The following is a 22,168-nucleotide window of genomic DNA, read 5'->3' as shown; positions in this document are numbered from 1 at the left end:
AAGGAAAAGTCAGTCCAATGGGGATTTCTAATTCCAGCATTACGGAGAACTAGGTATCTTAGGATAGAACCCCGAAAAGTGCTGAATAAATTATAAAAGCCTTTTTTTCTTAAATTATAGTAAAATGTACATAACATAAAATATACCATCTTAGCCATTTTTAAGTGCACAGTTCAGTGACATTAAGTACATTCACACTGTTGTGCAACCGTCACCATGATCCACCCCCAGAACATTTTCCATCTTGCACAACTGAAACTCTGTGTGCATTTTGAACAATCGGGAGGACTCCCGATTCTCCTCTTACCTCACCCTTTGGCAGTCATCATTCTACTTTCTGTCTTTATGAATTTGGCTACTCTAGGTACCTCATGTAAGTGAAATTATACAATATTTGTGCTTCTGTAACTGGCTTATTTCACTTAGTATAATATCTTCAAGGTTCATCCATGTTGTAGCACGTGTCAGGATTTCCTTCCTTTTTAAGGCTTAATAATATTCCATCATGTGGATACACCACATTTTGTTTATCCATTCATCTACTGGTGGACATTTGCGTTGTTTCCAAGTGGGACTTTTGGCTATTGTGAATGATGCTGTTATGAACATGGGTGTACAAATATCTGTTGAAGTCTCTCCTTTTAATTCCTTTGCGTATATACCCAAAAGTAGAATTATATGGTACTTGGATCATATGGTAATTCTATTTTTAGTTTTTTGAGGAATCGCCACACAGTTTTCCACAGCAGCTGCACCAGTCTGTATTCCCACCAGCAATGCACAGGGGTTTTGATTTCTCCACAACCTCATCAGCACTTGTTATTTGCTGCTGTTGTTGTTGTCGTTTTTAAATAATAGCCACCCTAATGGATAGGAGGTGGTATCTCATTGTGGTTTTGATTTGCACTTCCCTAGTGATTACTGATGTTTCATATGCTTTCTGGCCATTTGAATATCTTCTTCAGAGAATATTCAAGTCCTTTGCTCACTTTTAATCAGGTTATTGTTTTCTTGTTGCTGAACTGTAGGAGTTCTTTACATATTCTTTTTAGATATTGTAGAAGTGTACATTAATATGTACATATATATTTATAATACATATTATATATTCTTTATAAATTATCAGATATATTATTTGAAAACATACCTCCCATTCCATGGGTTGCCTTTTCACCCTGTTGATAGTGTCCTTTGATGCACAGACTTTTTTTTTTAATATTTATTTATTTAATTTATTTTTTTGGCTGCGTCGGGTCTTAGTTGCCACACGTGAGGTCTTCATTGAGGCTTGCGGGATCTTTCGTTGCGGCGCGGGATCTTTCATTGCGATGAGGGCTCTTCGCTGTGGCACACAGGTTTCTCTCTAGTTGCAGCACGTGGGCTCTTTGTTGCAGCGCGCAGGCTTCCCTCTAGTTGTAGCGTGTGGGTTTTCTCTTCTCTAGTTGTGGCATGCGGGCTCCAGAGCGTGTGGGCTCTGTAGTTTGCGACGTGCGGGCTCTCTTGAGGCACGTGGGCTTAGTTGCCACGCGGCATGTGGGACTTTAGTTCCCCAACCAGCGATTGAACCCACATCCCCTGCATTGGAAGGTGGAGTCTTTACCACTGGAGCACCAGGGAAGTCCCACAGACATGTAATTTTGATGTAGGAAAAACCATTTTTTAAATGCATGGCTATTGTAAAGAAACTATACTCCAATAAAAAATAATAAAAATTAAAAATAATAAAATGCATAGCTAAGCTGGTGAGAAAGAAAGGGGAGTTCTTAAAGCTGAATATATATATAATGAGAAATCTCAGACTCAGAGGGTGACCAAGTTCTGATACCACCGTTTGCCTGGGAGGTATATGCACATTCCCGGATGCTTAGATCTTGGGTCTTACCAACCAGAGGTGTCAAGAAAGGAAACAAACCTGGGGCCAAGTAAAGCAGGGAACATATCTTAAAAGTTGAGACTTCCCAAAAGTGACACCCTCAGTGGGTATGTTTTTTATAAAGGGTTCTGAGAGGGAGACAGTGGGGATATTTGCATGTCTCAGCCCTGTCTCTGGTTAGAGCATAAACAAAGAATATTCTCCCCCAATAATTCCTAGCCATAAGCCCATTTTCATGCACGTTTGGGGCCAGAATTCATTACTGCAGAAGGCCAAGAAAACTTAAGCTAAAAATTTACTTTGAAGTGGTCTTCATCAATGGATCCACAAATTCTCTCTGGCAAAACACAGTTTAGACCTCCAAGAACAAATAAAATTGCAAAGAATATGAGTTCACAATCACTAGACATATGAGAAAACAAACTACCACAAATAGGAATCAGAAGAAAAAGCAAACCGTAGATATTGGAACTGCAAACCTGCAGCTACTGAAACAGTAATATATTGACCAAAAACTAAATATGTTCACGTTTAGAGAAATGTTTTCAAAATTATGATGAGGATCAAGATATTATCAAAGACTACCAATAGGCTTAGGAAAGAACTAAATAGCGCTTCTAACATGCAAAATTAAAATTGAAAAAAAATCAATAGATAAATAAAACTGCAGTTTAAAAACAACTGAAGAAAAACTATGAAAACTTGAAAAGTAAGATTAATAAATTTCCAAGAATGCAGCACAGAGAGAAGCAACAACAAGGAAAATATGAAAGATGGGATAAAGACCAAAGACATGGAGGACAGAATGGGGTCTAAAATAAATTCAATCAGAGTTTCAGAAAAAGAAATTAGAGAAAATGAGGGAGAAGCAAGTATCCAGAACTGGAAAATATCTACCACCCTTCAGATTCAGAAAGTACAACGAATCTCAAGAAGGATAAATAAAAGTAAAATTCACTAATCACACCAGAGAGAAAGATACCAAAAACAAAGTAAAGGTCTTAAAAGCAACCAAAGAAAAAAGATAGTTTACCTACAATTAAATTCATGGCAAGCAATATTGAAAGCCGAAAGACAGTGTAATATCTTCAGTGAACTGAGAACAAATAATCCAGAATTTTAAAGACTATCAAGAATAAAGGCAAATAGACTTCCCTGGTGGTCCAGTGGTTACCACTCCACGCATCCACTGCTGGGGGCACGGGTTCAATCTCTGGTCGGGAAACTAGCTCCCACATGCATGCTGCAACTAAGAAGCCCACATGCCTCAACTAAGAAGTCCACATGCTTCAACGAAGATCCTGCGTGCCACAATGAAGACCCAGCACAGCCAAAATAAATAAATAATAAATAAATATTTTTTAAAAAAGAATAAGGGCAAATAAATACATTTTCCACAAAAAAAAAAAAGAAAACAGAGACATTTCTTACCAACTGACTCTCAAAAAAATGAAATTCTAGAGCTTATAATTTTAGGAAGAATGAAAATTATACCAGAGTGGGGCCTGGGAAGCAAGAAATGAAGAAAGAACAGTGAGGGGGAAAAATCTTCAACTGCATAAAACAATAAAATATCTAATTTGTGGAGTTAGAAAGTAATCAATATGGAGCCAAAAATACTAAATATGTTAAGTCAGAGAGAATAACAGGAATTGGTCGTCTTAGGTTTTGAGTGTCTGACAGGACAGCAAAGATAATAAATGTACACTATCTTAAGCTACATATGCATGTTAAAATTTCTAGGGTAAACATTAAAAGAATGGAAATAGTGTATATAACTTCCAAGCCAGTAGAGAAGGGGAAAATGGAACGAGAAAGGAAAAGAACAAAGCTAACACAAGAAAGAAACAGGAAAAAACCCAAAAATTATTTGAATAAACAAAAGATTAAAATAGTAATAATGATAAGAGCAGAAAGAAACACTGATTATGCATTCAAAATAGTGCACAAAGACATAAGCCAATATAACATGCAAGCTCTAGTTACAAATAAAATCATTTTATAAATCACAGCACCTACATGCATTGATTGGACACACAGCTTAAAATATTTTGATCAGGGATTTAAAAAATATGCTAGAATTTTTTAAATAAAAATCTATATAAAAAGGCGTATCACCTATATCAATCCAGTGTAGAAATATACTGAGATACATGAGTAAATAAAAAAGGCAAGTTGCAGAATTGCACATACAACGCTTTTTTTGTTAAAAAAAATTTTTGAGTGTGTATGTATATGATTAGACTCACACATAAACACACACATCTATGTAAGACGCATAGAAAAAATCTTGGACGCATCGGAGACTTCATAACTATGCATTTTGCATTGTTGAAAATTATTTATACAATAAGCATGCATTCCTTTTATAATTAAAAAATTAAAATATAGAAAAAAAATTTTTAAGTGCATCTAAATTCTAGAAGGACAATAAACAGAAAAGAAAAACAAGAGGGAATAAGCTGAAGGTCATGGAAAAGAATCAAGTGTAAGATGGTATAGGGAGAAAAAAAAATGAGAAACTGGAAAACAGAAACACCAAAAGGTTATATAAATGTTGCTCCTATTTAACTTTTTTTTTTTTTTAAATGGGTCTTTTATTTACTGGTTGGTTTGGGGTTTTCTTGGTTTTTTAATGTGTGTTGGTATGTTGCCAAAGCGCTAGATTTCTCTGGAGCTAATTAAGAGCCCTGTCTGGATTTGGACCCTGCAGATAAAGGTCAGAACTGCTAGTGGGGCTTTCAATGGTTTTAACTGTTGTTCTTTGTGCTCCTAAAAGCTTAACTCCTCCATTGCCAACCTGAAAAATGGTGTCACCCGCCCCCCCCTTTCCTGTTTAAATCTTTGTCCATTTAACCCCTCATTAACTCATTAAACCCCTTCAACTGAATTTACATGTCTGTTTCTTGCAGCTTTGGTATTTTCCAGAGATAATGCTGCCTGGAAACATCATCTTGTCTCTCCTATGGCTAGTTAACATCGGACCCTGATTTTCCAAACTGCCACAGCTTTTTCAGGATTAAAAGCCCTGAGAGGGAGGTGTTAATCAGAGCAACACCCAAAACAATTGGACTCGAGATACCAACTCAAATCCTGAGGTAAAAGCAGCCTGAAAATATCCAGTGGCTCCCAGGCACCGAAAAAAGTTATGAAAACGGAACAAGAAAATGGGCAGGAAAGGACTAGGCAGGAAATGAGGTAATGAGTCATGTAAATCCTAACATCTCACCACTGCTTGTGTTAAGAAGGAAATGAAAGAAAATATATGTGCCCCTCCATACAGCTTAATTTATAGCAGAATACGAAAATATTCCGCTGATGAAATTTTTGAGAGATTCAGTTGCACCATTAGTTATTAAGTTCTCAAAAGAAAATATAAACTAATGGCATGGCTAATTAAAATTGTGGCCTCAAATACTGTAGCCCAAATCACTTTATTCTTAGCTAATGAAAAATAATACGACTCCCTATTGAAGACGTCTTTTTTTTTTTTTTTTTGTGGTACACGGGCCTCTCACTGTCGTGGCCTCTCTTCCGTTGCGGAGCACAGGCTCCAGACGCACAGGCTCAGTGGCCATGACTCACGGGCCTAGCCGCTCTGCGGCATGTGGGATCTTCCCAGACCGGGGCACGGACCCGTGTCCCCTGCAATTGGCAGGTGGACTCTCAACCACTGCACCACCAAGGAAGCCCCAAGGAATTTTTTTTTAAAAGAAGAAAGAAAAAGAATGATCCAGCAATCCCACTCCTGGGCATATATCCAGACAAATCTGTAATTCAAAAAGATACATGCACCTCTGTGTTCATAGCAGCACTATTCTCAATAGCCAAGACATGGAAACAACATAAATGTCCATGACAGATGAATGGATAAAGAAGATGTGGTACATATATACAATGGAATACTACTCAGCCATAAAAAAGAATGAAATAATGCCATTTTCAGCAACACGAATACAACTAGAGATTATTATACTCAGTGAAGCAAGTCAGAAAGAGAAAGATAAATACTACATGCTATCACGTACATGTGTAATCTAAAATATGACAAATACCACATGACATCACGTACATGTGTAATCTAAAATATGACAAATACCACATGACATCATGTACATGTGTAATCTAAAATATGACAAATACCACATGACATCATGTACATGTGTAATCTAAAATATGACAAATACCACATGACATCACGTACATGTGTAATCTAAAATATGACAAATACCACATGACATCACGTACATGTGTAATCTAAAATATGACAAATACCACATGACATCACGTACATGCGTAATCTAAAATATGAAACAGGGCGGGTGCCTGGTGGCAGGAGCAGCTTTCATGCCCCCGGTGGGCTCCTGTGAGCGGACGCAGAGGGCCTAGGTGGGAAGACAGGCGGCCCGGGAGTGGATGCTGAGGCCACCACCCTCAGGCCCCACAACGGCCCCAGGGCGTGAAGATGACAGCAAGGCCAGCGCAGGGCCAGGTGAGGCGGGAGGCTGCAGCCCTGAGGTGGCGGCGGGGGCGCGAGGAGAGCAGGCAAGAGAGGAGGATGGTGGCCCAGGCCACCTGGGAGAGAAGAGGTGGAAAGTGACAAGTCGGGTGAGACGTCCAGGCCTAGGAAGGCCTCAGCAAGGCAGCTAGTGGAGGGGCCTGGGAGCCAGGTGGGCTCTTCAGACCCATCAGACCAGCCTGGCTTAGAAGCAGCGAAGGAAGCAGAGCTACACTTGGCAGTCGGGAAGACACACCAAGGAAAAAAAGAAGTTACTGAAGCCTCAAGTGATGCTCCACAGCCAGGGACTGACCTGTAAACACATTTATGGAGTACTACGGAAAGTTCCCGCCATGTGTACACTTCGATTTACAAGTGCTAAATGACCTTCTAAATTCCTTACTCAAACATTGTTTACTGAAAGAAGTATTTCAGGTCATGAACCTCAGCATAATGGTTAAAATGCTGCCTGCTCTGAAAATACTACTAAAACTATTTGAGTATGTGGCAACTATGAAATTAAGGAATGCTGTACCTGCTTTGATATCTTTTGCAAGCTTGTTGAAGCTGGGATGGTACTTGATCCAGAACACTTTAACTATATTATTAAGCTTTTATACCAAGTACAGGCTTCCAAGCAAGAAATAACTGCAGTTCTGGGAATGAAATCCAGGTTACGGACAAGGCAGTTTAAAAAGAACTGTAAGTGTGATTCAGAGTCAGCCTTGAATGAAATAGAGCATGGTAAAGAAAAAGGTGACTGGACCAAATTGGGAAATTTATACATTAACATAAAACTGGGCTGTGAAAAATGTGCAGATTTCCCAGAGATTTTGTGCTTGTATTGCTGAAACACTAACAAAAGACTGTAAAGAAGAGAGACCAGGTGTTCCACTTCGTGAATTCGCTGAAACAGTTAGCAAAGATCCACAAAATAGTGAAGTAGAGAAAACTTTGCTGGGAAGAATCGGAATCAGTGCTATGTACTCCTACCACAAGCTGTTGCAGTGGTCCAAGGGAACGAAGGTCTTAGATAAACTATATGAATTAAAAATACATTTTACAAGTTTAAAAGGACTTATAGGGCCTGAGAAGTTAGCACCGAGATGTCAAGTTGTGAATATTACAGCAGAAATTTTTCTAAAAAGCGGAAGCCTAGATGGTGCCATTTGGGTATTAAGGGAGTCAGAGGGAGTCACCAATACACCACTGTGGCCTTGTGATAGACTGGATGTGCTCAATCGGCATAATCTGCTCTGTACAACTGCACGTGAAATCTTAGCGAAGAGTCTTTACAGACAGACATTTGAAGTTTTGCAAAAATCTACCAGGTTTTCAAAATTCTCAAGATGCCTGTGTAGAAAGCAACAATCTTTGTATGTCATCCTCCGGAGCAGAATTCATGATTTCAAAGAGCATCCCTATTGATTTTTCCTTTCTTAGAAGATTAATTACTTCTTTAGGAAGAAGTTGTTTACGGCTCAAAGCCAGAGCCCACACAAAAGTGCTCTTTCATTGGGTTGCTACCCACCATTGGAGGGAAATTTATACCGAAAACTTCTACTGATTCCTTCCTATTTGTCTGAGATTGAAATGCTTTTAGCTATTGAAATCTTCCTGGTATCTAATGCTAATAGTATTCAGAGTCCTGGAACTTCTACACAGATGCTGCAGATAGTTTTAAAAAGATGTGAAGAAAACAAATCTCAGAGCAAGGATGACTATCAAACTACAGTGGAAAGATTAATTATGGCTGCTCGTATATCAGATCCAAAGCTTTTCATTAAGCACATGACCATCAATGTTAATAAGGAACAGGTTTATAGTATGGAACATTGTTCTGCCCTGAAATGGTTGAAAGAGAATATGAAGTGGGCTGGAAAGGTTTGGCTTTTCAATAACCATTAGTTATTAAAGGCTTTTTTTTTTTAAGTTCAAGTAATCATTGTTGAAAATAAAAGGCAATGAAAATAAACAGTTTTCACTATAAAAAAATAAAATAAAATAAAATATGACACAAATGAACCTATCTATAAAACAGAAACAGAATCACTGACATAGAGAACAGACTGGTGGTTGCCAAGGGGGAGGGGCTTGGGGGAAGGATGGATTGGGAGGTTGGGGTTAGTAGATGTAAGCTTTTATATATAGGATAGATAAACAACAAGGTCCTACTGTATAGCACAGAGAACTACATTCAGTATCCTATGATAAACCATAATGGAAAAGAATATTTTAAAAAAGAATGTATGGGGGACTTCCCTGGTGGTTCAGTGGATCAGATCCTGTGCTCCCAATGCAGGAGGCCCAGGTTCGATCCCTGGTCGGGGAACTAGATCCTGCATGCATGCTACAACTAAGAGTCCACATGCCGCAACTAAAGATCCCGCATGCTGCAATGAAGATCCCGCAACTAAGACCCTGCGCAGCCAAAAATAAACAATAAATAATTTTTTTTAAAAAAATGAATGTATATACAACTGACTTTGCTGTACAGCAGAAATTAACACAACATTGTAAATCAACTATACTCAATTTAAAAAAATACTAAAACTGAAAAAAGAAAAAAAAAACATGAATAACTGAACAAAAATTCCACCTATTCTTAAACTCTATCACTTTTTTTCCTCTGCAACCCCTTTCCCAAATACAGAGAGAGAAAGAGAAAAGGAAGAGGGTCCAAAGTACAATCTTCCCAAGATTTGGGGCCTCTAACAGTTGGGAGGACAGTTTGTAGCCCTCAAAGGAAAAGCACTGGGAAGATGGCATTCCCACCCTGCACCCTGGTCCACCACCTCCTGTCTGCCATGGTGGACTGCATAGGCCAACTATTTCCATAAGACTGATACCTGCCTTCTATTTGTTATCAGAGGGGGTGGGAAAATAAGCATGGGTGCTTTCAAAAATTAGTCGTTCCAGATGTTTTGATTTTAATGTATGCATCTTAACTAATTTTATAAGAAAATAAAACAACAATCTAAACAATATAGGTCAAACTAGAAAACATTTCTCCTCTTGGGAAATAAGAACTGCTGGATGTAGATTTCTTAAAGATATATTACTTGGATATTTTACCTTCTTTTTCAAGACTTTTCCAGAAAAATGTGTTACTTTTATCTCATGAACTTCCTTTTATATAATGCAGAACCTAAACAACTTGCTTGTGTAAGGGAGGAAAAAATTATTTTTTCTCTATCCATCTTAAGTTCTTTAGCTGTGACTCTGCAAATTCGACTGAGAAAAGACAGAGTAATAAGAGAAAAGCAAGAAACAAACGAATTTATTAGCATGCACATCACACATACACACAGGAGTACTCAGAGATGAATAACTCAAAGAGGTGATTAGAACTTGAACTTATGTGGAATCTTAGCAAAGAATAATAATTTTGTAGAGAAGTAACAAAACAAAGGAAAAGGTCTTTGAGCTTCTCAGAAGGACAAATTATGGGAAGGTAAATATAAGGAAATTAATAGTAGATAAGGGCCAGTTAGTAAAGTTTGTTATAAAGATTCCTCTGGTGCTACCTCTTAGCTGATAAAGATCTAGAGTAGTCTCCAGTGATTAACTTCTGTCTTTCCTGGTAAAGAGGGGAGGGGGGACACTTTTACACATTTATGTTCTGCTTTTAGGCAAATAGGGGGACTGCAGAGAACTTTTTCCTGTATCTGCCTCTTCTTAATTGCCTTCAGCTCAAAATAACCCTTGTTTTAAAATAGCATATTTTGGGACTTCCCTGGCAGTCCAGTAGTTAAGACTCTGTGCTTCCACTGCAGGGGGCACGGGTTTGATCCCTGATCAGGGAACTAAGACCCCACACACCACATGAAGTGGCCAAAAGGATAAATAAATAAATAATAAAATAAAATAGCATATTTTGAGATGGCATATTCTGCTGCCCTTCACTTATTAGATATTATGACTAATGTTGAAGTAACTTTTTTTCTATTTTAAATTCCCTATCCATTCAAAAATAAATTTTAAAATTCCCAGCGTGGGAATCTTAGCTAATACTTGTAGAATATCAGGTCAGCCTTATTGGTTGTCTGTGTTGTCGAACCATACCATACACCAATTTCAATTAAGAAAAACAGTTTAGGTGCTTCAACTGTCTTTCAGTAATAATACCTTGCTTCATTTCCCACCTTTAACCTTGACGTAAGTGTGGCAGTTAATGAGATATTTTATAGATGAAAATTTAATAAGAATTTTAAAGAATTTAAATTTAAAGAATTTTATAATCATATAAGTAGTTTAAAGTTTTGACTTTTATAAGATTCACAAGAGAGAGATTTGAAGAAATATTTTATAATGGATAATTCAGCATAAAATTGATTCTCCCCCATTTTGTGAATTTTTACTTAATGACTTCTATATTTCCAAGCTGCCATGGAAGTAGAAGCCACAGGCACTGTTAATTAGTAAACAGAAGTGTTTTTATCAGTCAATTCCTGCACCAACATGTGATTTCTCTGCACTGTTGTGATAAATATTTGCTATCAACCAGTGTGTCTAAATGGGTCAGCCATCATGGAAAAGTAACTCTGTCATTTTTGTGTGTGGTCCAAATATTAGGAGGGTAAGTCTATATTGCCCGTAAGCTCTAGGCTACAGTGATTCAAACCTACGTTCTATGGATTACAGAAGTCCAAAGCCAAATTCAAGTGTTTAGTAAAACTAATAAACCTATTTATATGTTATCCAGAGCTTCTCTTTAAATAGCTAAGTTTATGGTTCTCCCCCAGGTCTTGCTTATGTCACCCTGGTCTTGTGGTAATGCTGTTCTAGTGCTAAAACACTGCCTTCATTTAAAAAAAAAAAAAAAAACCTACCTACACAAGACATTGGTATTAAGGTTGAGAACTGAAGGGAGAAGTCTTTACACAATATCAAGCCTTGGACATGCTTGTTTTCTTTAGTCTTTGACCTCCCACCATGAGGGATTTCCTCTTATCCTTTCAGGGCACAAGATTACAAGCCGCAGTGCTATCTCCCTGTGAGCTGATCAATACTTACATTAAATGTAAATGGACTAAATTCTCCCATCAGAAGACTTAGAGTGGATGGATGGATAAGGAAAAAAAAAAAGACCCCGCTATATGCTGCCTAAAAGAGAATCAATTTAGCTTTAAGGAAACACACAGGCTGAAAGTAAAGGGATAGAAAAATATATTCCATGCTAGCAGAAACCAAAAGAGAGTGGGAGTAGCTACACTTATATCAGACAAAATAGATTTTAAGTCAAAAACTGTAATAAGAGACAAAAAAATTATTATATAATGATAAAAGAGTTGATTAAGAGGAAATAACAATAGTAAATATATATGCACCCAACATCAGAGCACCCAAATATATAAAGCAAATATTAACAGCTCTGAAGTAGGGAACTTCTCATCCAGACAGAAAATCAATAAGGAAACAATGGACCTGAACAACACTTTAGATCAAATAGTCCTGACATACATATTAAGAACATTCCATTCAACAGCAGCAGAAGAGACACTCTTCTCAAGTGCACATGGAATATTCTTCAGGGTAGATCATATAGAGGTTCCTCAAAAAATTAAAAATATCACAAACACATGAAATAGCAATCCCATTTCTGGGTATACATCCAAAAGAAATAAAATTATTATCTTGAAGGAATGTCTGCACTCCCATGTTCACTGCAGCATTAATCACAGTAGCCAAAATATGGAAACAACCCAAATTCACTTGTCAACAGATGAATGAAGAAAATATCATATATATGTAAAATCAAATGTTACTCAGCCTTTAAAAAGAAGTAAATCCTGCCATTTGCAACAACATGGATAAATCTGAAGAACATTATGCTAAGTGAAATAAGCCAGACACAGAGAGACAAATATACCTTAAATATAAACAATTTTTGTTTGTCAAAAATAAATACATAAAAATAAAAGTCCTGTGGGCTATACCTTACAATATTTCTCCTTCACTGCATATACTTGTTGGAAGTTCTAACATTTTTTTCCCACTATTATTTTTTTTATGAGATCCCCCGATACATATAATTAGAACGTGGATTACTTCAATGGTTTTTTGCTGCCAATGAGTATAAGCTTCCACAATTGTTCTAAGAAACACACACTTTAGGTTCTTGCCAGTGCAGATGGTGCCTACATCATGTTAAGCAGACAGGTTGACTGACACAATTCGATGTTGACCTTCGCTAAGTGAAAAAAGGGACGCTGTTTGCAATTTCATGTTTAAGGTACTTTGTACATTGTAGGTACTCAACAATGGGGGTTAAATGAACAGTTGTAAAAAATATGTTGTTGGTAAATAACTTCTGAAGTCTTGGATGCAATTAACGTTTTAGACAGGAAAGATCAAGAATTCCCTGGCAGTCCAGTGGTTAGGACTCCATGATTTCATTGGAGGTCCTGGGTTCAATTCTGGGTCGGGGAACTAAGATCCTGCAAGCTGCATGGAGCAGCCAAAAACAAAATAAATGGGGAAGATAAAAATGATAGCTCAATATTCAACACTTGTCAAGAAGGATGTAGCCTGAGGGGCAACGTTACCAGTACACTACATATAGCACCACTATAGTAATTAGTTGAGTGAGGCCATCATCAAAAAATCTACAAACAGTAAATGCTGGAGAGGGTGTGGAGAAAAGGGAATGCTCCTACATTGTTGGTGGGAATGTAAATTGGTACAGCCACTATGGAGAATGGTATGGAGGTTCCTTAAAAAACTAAAAACAGAACTACCATATGACCGAGCAATCCCACTCCTGGGCATATACCCAGAGAAAAACATTAATTTAAAAAGATAAATGCACCCCAACGTTCACTGCAGCACTATTTACAATAGCCAGGACATGGAAGCAACCTAAATGTTCATCAGCAGAGGAATGGATAAAGAAGATGTGGTACATACATACAATGGAATATTACTCAGCCATAAAAAAGAACAAAATAATGCCATTTGCGGCAACATGGATGGACCTAGAGATTGTCATACTAAGTGAAGTAAGTCAGACACAGAAAGACAAATATATGATATCGCTTATATGTGGAATCTAAAAAAGGGGTACAAATGAACTTATTTACAAAATAGAACTAGAGTCACAGACGTAGAAAACAAACTTATGGTTACCTGGGGATGGGGGGCGTAAATTGGGGTTTGGGGATTGATATATACACACTACTATACATAAAATAGATAATAAGGGCCTACTGTACAGCACAGGGAACACTACTCAATACTCTGTAGTGGCCTATATGGGAAAAGAATCTAAAAAAAAAAAAGAGTGGATACATGTATATGTATAACAGATTCATTCTGCTGTATACTTGAAACTAACACAACATTGTAAATCAACTATACACCAATAAAATTTTTTAAAAATTTTCATTACCGGCAACATAAAAAAATTAGTTGAGTGAAAGGAAATTGATTCTGCATATATTTTTAATCTATGCAGTATGTACTCATATAAAGCTTAAACTGGTTTAAACATTGAGGTGATTTATGTAAAAGCCCAGCGAGTATGACAGGCAGTATATTCAGATGGGAAAGGTACTGCCAACTGGAAATATAAATGCACTTGTATTATCTTTTTGGCGGTCTTAATTTTTTTGCTCGGAACATAAACATTTATATGGCAAAGGAACATAAAATCTCACTTTTTCATAGCACTTTTCACGTGTATTGTTTACACAATAACTCCATATCCTGGAATGGCACAGTAGGCTTCAGATGATGCCAGGTTTATATAATCACCTCTTTACTAACAGTCCAAATGCCTGGATTATGCAATAACAGAATCCAGAAAAAAAATTTTTAATCAATGAGATGCATTTAATACATTAAATTTGTATCCATGGAATTTGGAGTCTCTAGACTTGGTACTATCTAACTCCTGGCCATTTTCTGCTGTTGCATCCACCAGATGTATTATAATTATCTGTTGGTATGTCTCAGCCACTCCACTGTCAACTCTCTGAACAGAGCCTGATCCTCCTCTATGTATCATGCCTAACAAATAAAAGGCTTTCAAAAATGCTTATTACATGAGTGAATGCTGTAATCCGATCATTTGCTCTTTGGGGCCTCTCTGAAATTTATAGTTACAAGGTTAACCTCAAATTCCTTCTGTCCTTTCTTGAGTCATCTTATCCAACTCAGTACTAGCAGATAGCACTTTTGGAGCATGTGTCATATGCGGGCATTGTGCTACACACCCCTAAATCCTTAGCACTTAATCCTTAGCACAGCCCTGGAGGGTTGATATTATGATTATCATTGCCTTCATTCTCAAAAGGGATAACTGAAGATTAAAGAAGTTAAGTAATTTGCCTGAGGTTACACAGCTAGAAAGGGGCCCAGACAAGAGTTAAGTCTGTATCTGTTGGATTCCAGAGCTTACGTGTGATTTTAGGCACTTCACTAAAATTCTGAACTGGAAATTAGCCACAGGGAAAAAAAAAAAGCCAAGTGCCCATTAGTAATGGATAAAAGTATATTGTCTCTAAGGGCCCTGGGGCTTGTAAAAATTCAGGAAGTTCTTCATCTTGTCCATCATTCGTGTCTCTAGATGGCGGCCCTGAGCCTGGGTTTCCAAATGAGGGAACAGGAAGGAGTGTCAGATAGATGCGCCCACCAGTAGGTAAACAGCAGTCTCCATTGAAAGAATGGCTGTGGGTGAGGGAGTAAAAACAGTGAATGCTTTCTCCCAGCTTTAAAATGCAAAGCTTTTCCATAGCAGTGGTCCTGCAGTTCTATACCAGAAGCCAGTGCAAAACCAGGATTCAATTATGGGATTTCACCTCTACAAAGCTCTAGGGAGAGAGAACTATATTAATTAAATGTAACCACTGTTGAATTTGTCAAACTCCTCCTATGCTTACCAGGAGCATCTTCATAAAAAGCACAGTGTCTAAGAGCAGCCAGAGGAGCATCTACCACATTATGTGATCCGAGGGAGGCCAGAAGGCCCACAGCCTCCTTCCCTGGCCCCACTGAGCCTGCTCCAGGAACTAACCCTCCCACAGCTGATCCTTCTCACAGCCCCTAGCCTGGGCCAAGCCCCTTCCTCTAAACTCACACAGCATCTTTCAGAAACAAGCATCTAACATCACATAGGATTCATGAGAGAACACAAAAAGGTGAGCTGAAGAAAGACCCTTCTATCCTTCCCCCTCAATTCCAGCACTCCAGCATGGGGTGCCTGGGGAATCTGTGAGCATGGTTTCTGGGGGTGAGGTTCAAACAGAGGCAAGTGGTCACTCATTTAGGTCCTAAAAGGGATTCCTGCATTAGGCAGAATGTTGGAAGAGGTGACCTCTAAAAGGTGACTCTTCAGTTTCATGAGTACTGTGCTCAGTCCCTGTGTGGCACAGAATCTCAACAATCCAGGTGTTCAGACAAAGGAGAAATAACGGCTTTCCATCAGGTTATTCTGTGGACAATTTGCAAGCGACCAAGCATTTCTTCACCCCCTAAATCAGATCATCAACCACGGTTACTCCTTGGTAAGATGAAATTTTATTTCTTTGTTAAGTTGCTTATTTGTAATACAACCTTGTTTCAAAGAAACTCCGGAATGACTATAATGCAAATTGGACGAAGCAAAAGTGTTAAAAATACAGAGACAGACTTACAAAACCTCCCCAGTCCTCGAGCCAAGTAACTGTGTCCATAGTACTTATATGGAGCAACAGTGACATCCACTGGTCAATTAAGTTATTCCCAGATGAGGTTTGTAATTTTCCCTCAACCTAGTACTAATTATAACCAGAAAAATATTTTTTTGAGCAACTCAATTTTGGGCTCTTCTGAACTTCAAGAAAGGCCTGAATTTTGTGTCCTCAAACGCAGGAAAACACTTTCCTCTGTCTCCCAGCTTGTAGCTTTAACGTCTGCAGATAGTCTTCGCTCTAATGTAGAAAAAAAGAGCTCTCTACTGCCTCATCTATAAAATGGAGCAGGTAATAAACTACCTGCCAAATTGGAGCCAGCAATGAGTTGCCACGGGAAGCACAGCGTACAAGGACGGCCATAAACGTGCACCGGAGGAAAAAAGGAGAGAAGGTATTCCGTATGTCAAACATAGAACAAAGAAAGGAAAGCTGAAAGAATGAGGCCAGATTAATGCTCTCAGGCAGTGAGCCGTATTGAGGGTAAGGGCTGTGGCTGATTCGCTGTTGTATCCCCAGCACGATATATCCATCATATAGCAAGTACTCAGATACTTTTTTACTCTGTGAATAAATGAATGAATGAATGGAGGATTTTCTAGTCATTCTATCCCAAAGGATCTGCCAGTTAAGATTAGGTGGGTCTGTTCAGCCCAGCTTGTATCCAGAGGTTGCCCCTCAGATGGCATCTGAAGACCAGCAGGAAGAATAAAGACCCAGAATGATCTTACTGGTCTGAGAATAAAACAGGCTAGAATAGTAAGCAGTTTTAAAGCCTAAATCAACATAAATTCCCTCTCTGTGTAGTTTACATTGAAAATCTCCATGTTTAGCTGCCTCATTTGCTGGGTTCATGTCAGGCGTTCAGTGGCTCATGCACTACTAGGCAGTGGCCGCGAAGGATGGGACAGGAGCCTGTGACAAGCACAGCCCCCAGGGCACACGGGTTAGAGCTCGCTCTTGTTCCCTGGGGTCATGACAGCCAGACTGATCAGAGGTCAATCTAAAGGGCTCTAAGTGGTTTTGCATAAACTGTAGCTTAGATTATCTCATTTTAAATAAAATATTTGTAATAAGAAAATTGTATTCAATATAAATAATTTTCTTTAGTAACATTTTAGGAGCCAGTTACATGGGGAAATGTCTTCATTGTTTAGAAGTTTTTACTACTAAATATGCTTTCAAACAAAGCAAAATATTTAAAGATATAGTCCAGATAATCTTATTGTATTCTCTGAATCCGCCCTGGGGGGGGGGGTGTTAAAAGAGTCTTGAAAACATATCAAATGGCATTTTTGCATAGCTTGTAAAAAAAATGACCAAAAACGATTATTTCCAATTCATATAAAAATTCATCATCCTATAATCTTGCAAAAAAATGTAGTAAAACATGATATTCTTGGTAAAACTAATACGTTTGAGATTCTAAGAAAATACGGGGAACTCCAAATCAATTTCTTACTAAAACTGTAATTAGTACGAAGGGCATAAAGTCTTATAATAGCAATAACACGTTTAAGAAAATAATTCTTGGCCATTACTAGAAAATTGCTAATTCTTGAAAAGGCACATGTATATAAATTGTTAGTGCAATTATTATACTCTTCTCCCTACATGAAATACGATAATGTCAACATTACAACCAATAATAAATTAAAGAGTGTGCATATGAATTCATTTAACGATTTTACTACCTCTTCTGTGCAGATGGGCTGCAGTCTAGATTAAAATAAAGATTTGCGAGTTCAAGAATCGCTGAAGTGAATGATTAGGAGTACAACACAATCTTCCTGCATATGGGTTCTCCTGTTAGCAAAGCGTCATTTGCACTCTAATGTAATGCATAATCCCCACAACTCCCCATGAGCAAATTCAGCATCCTAGAAGCAATTCAGCCCTCAGTTTCCACAAGTAAATTCCTTTCAAAGGTCCAAAAGCTCAGGTATCAGGAAAAAGAGAAAGGTACAATCTGAGACCAAAGAAAGGGGCTTCTGCATCCATAGCTCTGCATGCCGGCCACAGTTTCTGTCATTTGATTTCATTTCATTCATTTCATAACTTGTAAAAGCACTACACAGAAATATAACTATTTTAACTGAACGTCAATTCAAAATAATTTTCTCTGAATGTTTTTAAGGATTTCAAGGCAATAATTAGGCATTATCGATACATTTTAATAACTAGATATCATTCCTCAGCTAAAATCTCTGTAGTGGCTTCCCATTATCTGTCATATAGATTTTACCTGCCTTAAATAGCACATGGGCCTTAGTGTTCTGACTTATATACCTCCCTCCTGCCATCCCTCTCATACACCCTACCTACTCCATGCCTCCCCCAAAGAACACTCAACATCCCAAATGAGTACAACATCAAATAAGAGACTAATGTATCTGCATTTCCCTACATTCATTTAGCAAATATCTATTCCATACCTTCTTCATCATTGGCTCTAAGGATAAAACGATGGCCAAACCATCATTCCTATCCAAAATGCTTACAGTCTGGTAGCTTGCTGACAATGTTACAGAGTTACCTCTATCTCTTATTAAGAAAACCACACACACACCATCTTTCCAGTCACCAAGAAGAAAGAGGCTGAGGCCTTAATGACAAGATAGGGTAAAACTGGTAGCCAAAGCTTCCAATTAGGGAAGCAGCTTCAAATTATCAATTACATCCAAACTTGGGACAACATAGACCAGTTACTTGCCTCCCCCACCAAAAAAAGATAAGGAACAGGAGAAAGAACTGGCCTTGGAAGTACAGGGTGGAAGATAAGAGAGCATCCTCAGATGCCAGGCAGATCTTTCAGGATCACCAGATTTCTGATCATGTCAGAAAGAAACAAGGCCCACCACCTGAGCATGGTGAAAAAGATGATCAGGTTCTGGGAGTGCTCTGGGATAAGCAGAACAAGCAGAGATAAAACCTGGGGACCTGGAAGGCTGGGGAGAAGAGACTGGTTGACTCCAGCTCACCAAGATATCATGCAGGTTATAGGGAAACTGGGGTGTAAAGACAGGCCAGCTCTTCAGTACCTGGAAGGGCTTAGGATTTCTACCCTTTAGCAGATATCAGTCATAAGAATTTGCGATCAAGAGTGGAAGAAGAGTAAGTTGCCAATTTCTCAGTGGCTCTAGGGAAGAGAAGACCAGGCTGTGCAAGACTTGGTACCCAGCTCTCAATGCTGACCAATGTAAGGAAGGAAGGTAATGGAGGAGAGATCTGCAATGAATGGCATCTGCATCTCTCATTTTCTCAAAGCTGCCATCTATTGGGCCCTTATTAAACCTCACGACCACCTATGTGATATTATGATCTCCATTCTATAAATGAAGATACTTGAGGTCCATTTAAATTAAGTAACTTGCTCAATATCCCCATAATTCACTGCATGTTAGAGCCACAATTCCAAAACCAGTCTCTGTAAACACTAAGCCATGCTGCCTCCCTCCTTGAGTCATTTAATTGGCCCAAGTTTCTTTATCATTGGGATAAAGGTAAATGAACTTATGCTGTTTTCCACATAAGATACTAAGGAACACTGGTCACCTCAGAGGTTTCCAGGTTGATTTCACACCATTTCAGCCTTTAGGATTAAAATAAGCCAACAGATGCTAGAGTCCTTGGAAAAAAAAAAAAAAAAAAGGCTAAAAAGTATCAACACTGTGTAAAACAATCATGTAGGGGCATGATAGGGGAAGGGTATTAGGAGGTACAAACTATTGTGTACAAAATAAATAAGCTATAAGGGTATATTGTATAGCACAGGAATGTAGCCAATATTTTATAACTTTAAATGGAGTATAATCTATAAAACAATTTTTGAATCACTATGTTGTACACCTGAAACTAATATAACTTGTAAATCAACTATACTTCAGTATAAATAAATAAACAGAAATAGTTAAGATAATTTAAAAAATTAAATAAATAAAGCAATCACATAAATGCCTACTGGCTTACACTATGGAGCTGTAACTGCTAGGTACAAATAATTTCTTTTAAAAGCAAAAGGCAGTATCAAAATAAATGAAAAAGGAAAAAAGCTATTCCATTTTAGAAGTCAGTTATTCAAGACAGGTACCTATGAAGGGAACTAATTTCCCTATAACTAGGGCTAGAAGGAGTTGGTGGTTATTTTAAATCTTTGCCAAGCAACAGAAGATTATGCAGCAAGCCGTCTCTGCAGAGGCCGAGCCTGAAGAAGAAAGGTGTGGCCTCAACACAGGCAGAGGAGTGGAGGGACCCGCCAACCGAAACTTGGTGTACTGAACACAAATATTTACAGCACCAGTTTATGAAACGATCCATTTTCAAGGCATCAACTGCTTTATGCAATATCCCATCATGCTAAAAATGTTCCCTTCTGGGTCTACACACAGAGGAAGTTAAAATATATCCCGATGAATATTGACATGATTGGGACAGCTTATTGTAACGATACCCACCTAAAAATGTATTTTAAGGGGCATAGGATTAAGGATGCGGCAAATTGAGATTTTGGATGTCTATTTCATACTATGAACAGGACCTCTGTAAGCTTTTTTTTCTTCCTTCTTTCACACCATTAGAAATATATGTATGCTCTGCAATTTCAGGATAATATTTTTGCTTTGCTGCTTAGTGATACAATGGAAAGAGTGCACAGCTGAAATTTTATGCATCTAGAATACTAACAACCCAGTTATCACAGAACTTGCATTCATTTAGAAAGATGGGACAAACCTCTCTCTCTCTCTTCTTTTTTTAATTCATTCATTTCCTTCAGTAAAAGCTATACGTAAGGAAAGGGAATATAAATGTTCCACGAGACCAAAGTTCCTCAACCTCAGCACTATGGGTAGTTTACTCCAGACAACTTACTGATGTGGGGGACTGTCCCTGGCATTGTAGGATGGTTAGCAGCCTCCCTAGCCTCTGCTCACTAAATGCCAGTAACACCCATCCCCCCAAAAGTGTCTCTAGACGTCGCCAAATGTCACCTGCAGGGCAAATGATGCCAGTTGACCATGATGTCTTAGACTCTCCTTCAAGATGCACTCTCCCAGCCCAATAAGCAGGCATAATGGAGCCCTGATTTTCCTGACATGTGGTCAATAACTATCTTCTTCACCAGAGGCCACTGTGTTTCTGCATAAGATCTCCTTATCTAAGCATCTCAAATGCAGTAAGTCAGATGTTCAGCTCTCATGTGGCAGAGAATAATGACCAGGGCCAGGTGTACACAAAAAGAGTTTTCCCCTCTAATATTTGAGTACAACTTTTTGTTTTTTTAATTAAACTCTGCCTCACTAACTTTAATACATCCAGGAATGTCGTCAAGGAGACAAACCACCAACTAGTAGATAACAGCTAGGCCAAGATCATTTGACCTTTGTTCCTTTCTATTGTTCCCAAGTGCACAGGTTAAAAAAAAAAAAAGTGGACCTTGCACCCTCCTTAAATCAAGGCTGGCTGCACGATTATGATATCCAAATGAGAAACTCACAGATCCTAATCTCCTGCTCTTACCTGGTTTAGAACCAAAGAGACACATTTCATTTGCTTCCCCAGATCAAATAAAGAGGGAGTCTGGCAATAACGATAAACCCCAGAGATCAGCTAAATTATGTCCCGACTTGACATTTATATGAGTACACGCCTCTCAATCTCCGGAGGTGATTAGATTAAGTGTGTTTTAGCATGCGCTTCATGCACACACATCCCTAAAGATTAAGGGATGGGGTATATTGTGAGTAATACCATCATTGCTTCTATTCAGATGTCTTGTATTGCCAATATGCTGCCTAAAACATTATTTAGGCTGGAGAAGTGCATTTCAACAAAGTGCACACAAAGCCTCTTACATTTCAGGATTAAGGTTTTCACACCCACCCCAGCTCAAACCCTGAGCAAATATTTCTACCGCTGGGACATGTAATCATGGTTTCTTATCTGGGCATCATCCCACATGGCATACTCTATCTCCAGAGACTGAAATCATTTTGCTCGGAGATTTTGATTTACTTCATTAACTCCAAAAATCTCAGGAGAGGCCGTGAGACAGTACGTTGGAATGCAGCCTGACAGCAGTGAGTCTCCTGGGTGTATGGGAGAGTGGTGAAAGGCGCTTCCCTACCT

At 38.4% G+C, this 22,168-nt stretch overlaps 1 protein-coding gene across 1 annotated transcript; it reads left to right on the top strand.

The window, feature by feature from the left end:
* Positions 1-6,692: 6,692 nt before the first annotated feature.
* LOC309830518 (protein TOPAZ1-like) lies at positions 6,693-8,279 on the top strand (the record flags this gene model as incomplete). Its single annotated transcript, XM_082667119.1, is given in 5 exon segments — positions 6,693-6,912; positions 6,915-7,195; positions 7,197-7,691; positions 7,693-7,867; positions 7,870-8,279. Coding segments are annotated over 5 exon segments (1,581 nt in total), but the record flags the coding sequence as incomplete, so codon positions are not given.
* Positions 8,280-22,168: the final 13,889 nt, after the last annotated feature.

Source organism: Grampus griseus, assembly GCF_964374135.1.
Source record: "Grampus griseus genome assembly, chromosome: 12".
Classification (NCBI taxonomy): domain Eukaryota; kingdom Metazoa; phylum Chordata; class Mammalia; order Artiodactyla; family Delphinidae; genus Grampus; species Grampus griseus.
Note: the sequence above shows the minus strand (reverse complement) of the source record. Positions and strands in the feature narration are given on the sequence as shown.